Here is a 2510-nt window from a genome sequence, read left to right on the forward strand (position 1 = left end):
TTGTTGTCAGAAAATGTCCCCCGATGTTTCCCTTGTCCTTTTGTCTCTTCTGTTCCCGTGCCGAGCATTTGATCCGCTCGGGAAATTTCCAGTCGTGTGCTCGGATGAAACTGTTCACAGCATTGCTGCTTTATGCCTCGGTCGAGCGGGCTACCCGCTCGACCCGGCGACCCTGTTCACCATGAGCGTCGGAGACCCGACTTCCCGTCGGGTTGTCTTTGCTTCCGCTTAGTCCCCGTTCGGCCAGTCAGCCCCCCATTTCCCGGTCGGCCGTTTGACTTTTTGACCTCCACGTGGCATTGACTTTCCTCAAAGGGGGTCTCCCGTTCTTTCCGCCGGATCATATATATATATATATATATATATATATATATATATATATATATATATAGAGTATTGATATTATGCGCGCCCTATTTTACGCTCCTGTGCGCGTCAAAGCCAGGTGGAATTTTTTTTTTTTTCAAAATCTCATATTTTCACACCACGTCATTTGATTTTTTTCCTTTTCTTTTCTAAAACTTAACTTTTCTTCGCCTCGCCTCGCCTCGCGTTTCCCGCGACGCCGGAGGAGAGATCAAGATGCAGAGCCAAGCCAATCGCCGCTTCGCCACCTACCGCCACTCTTCGCCGCCTTCGCCCGACGCCGCCCTCCCCCTCTCCCTCGCCGATGCCGAGCCCCGAGGACCTTCCTCCATGTTCTGGTTCATCCTCCACGGCTTCTGCTGCTTCGTTAGCCTTGCCCTTGGCTTCCGTTTCTCCCGTGTGACCGTCCTCCTCCTTTTCTCCACCTCCACCCTCAACTCCACCCCCTTCCTCCTCACCACAACGACGACGACCACGACCACCACTACCACCACTACGACGACCCCCACCACCCGAACCAAGACCGTCACCATCTCCCATCTGCCCTCGCTCACTCCGGCTGCTCACCTCCCGCCGCAGAACCGGACGCAAGGCCACGTCGTCGTCGGCAAGCATGGCATTCGCATCCGGTCGTGGCCGCACTCAGAACTCACCGAGGTGCTGCGGGCGCACGAGATCATCCAGAGCGTTCATCGCGAGCAGCGACCCTAGTATGGCGTCAAGAGTCCTCGGCCGCTGCTCGTAGTCACGCCCACCTATGTCTGCACCTTACAGACGCTCCACCTCACCAGTCTTGGCCATTCCCTCATGCTCGTGCCCTATCGTAGAGCACTTTGTCGCGGGAAACACAGAGGCGAGGCGAGGAAAAGTTAAGTTTTAGAAAAGAAAAGGAAAAATCAAATGACGTGGTGTGAAAATATGAGATTTTGAAAAAAAAAAAATTCCACCTGGTTTTGACGCGCACAGGAGCGTAAAATAGGGCGCGCATAATATCAATACTCTATATATATATATATATATATATATATATATATATATATATATATATATATATATATATATATATAAATAAAAGTACGACATATAATAAAAATTATGCTATATATATATATAATTTTTATTATGTTTGGTGGGCCACGTACGGACGTTGATTAAAAAATTTTAAAAAAAATATTAAACGCGTTCAATGAATTAAAGTGAAAGCGTGTAATGTCTGTGCGGACCATCCACGTTATGATAATTCTTGCATTGATTTTAACGTACCATGAATGTTATTGCTTTTCGTCCTCGATGTTATTTCGTTTCAGTGTCCACTGTCCACATGCTTTCTTTTAAAAAGAATCAAATTGCCTCGAGGCACGGCAGAGGTCTTTTCCTTCCTAAATAATTTTAACTAATCAACAGATAAATTATTTTTAATAAATAATTATATAAAAATGATGAATCGATGGATCGTACGTTACGAATGCTTTCAATTTATTAATGGACCACTTTTCTGAGTCTGAATTGATTATTCTCGATGCGAATTAGAATAGCCGTCAACTAATTAATAAATCAAATTAACTCTACAGGAATAATATGGCGCTCGAAGGGAAGAATAAAAGAATTAAAATACGGTAGATTTTTTAAGGGTTGGCTTATATATATAAATTGTATTTTAGAATTATCTATAAATAAATTAGAATAAAGATGATTTATCTTTAAAATTAACAGAGTAAAATTTAAACACTCTAATTATTAAAAAAAAAATCAAGGAATCAGTAAATGAGGGATGAGGGGAAATTTTTTTGACTTTTCTTCTTAAAAAAAATCAAGGAATCAGTAAATGTAGGAATATGAAAATAGAGGGGAAAATGGGAGGGTGAATGTAAAAATAGAAATGTTAATTGCGGAGCTGCGGATCGTTTGTGTTTCCGTGGGACGGTATCTTATATTTACATTTAAAAATAGAAATGTCTTGATCGAGATATATATCTGTCATTGATTTGTAATCGTCTTCAATAAATTTCTTAACGGAATCGTTGCCACGTCGGTTTTGAAAGAGAGGTCTCGCCTACTCTTCTGTTTTTGGATTCAGAGAATAGACAAAAATAACAAAACATCCCATTTTTTATCGAGTTATCAAAGGATGCCTTTTTTATTTT

The 2510-nt window shown here is 42.0% G+C and overlaps 1 protein-coding gene across 1 annotated transcript; it reads left to right on the forward strand.

Moving 5' to 3' along the window:
* The first annotated feature begins 582 nt into the window (after nt 1-582).
* On the forward strand, nt 583-1077 carry LOC122010779 (probable beta-1,4-xylosyltransferase IRX14). Its single transcript, XM_042567258.1, has one exon. The coding sequence runs from the start codon at nt 583-585 to the stop codon at nt 1075-1077; it is 495 nt and encodes a 164-aa protein (XP_042423192.1).
* The last annotated feature ends 1433 nt before the right edge of the window (nt 1078-2510 follow it).

This window comes from Zingiber officinale, chromosome 8A, assembly GCF_018446385.1.
Source record: "Zingiber officinale cultivar Zhangliang chromosome 8A, Zo_v1.1, whole genome shotgun sequence".
Classification (NCBI taxonomy): Eukaryota; Viridiplantae; Streptophyta; class Magnoliopsida; order Zingiberales; family Zingiberaceae; genus Zingiber; species Zingiber officinale.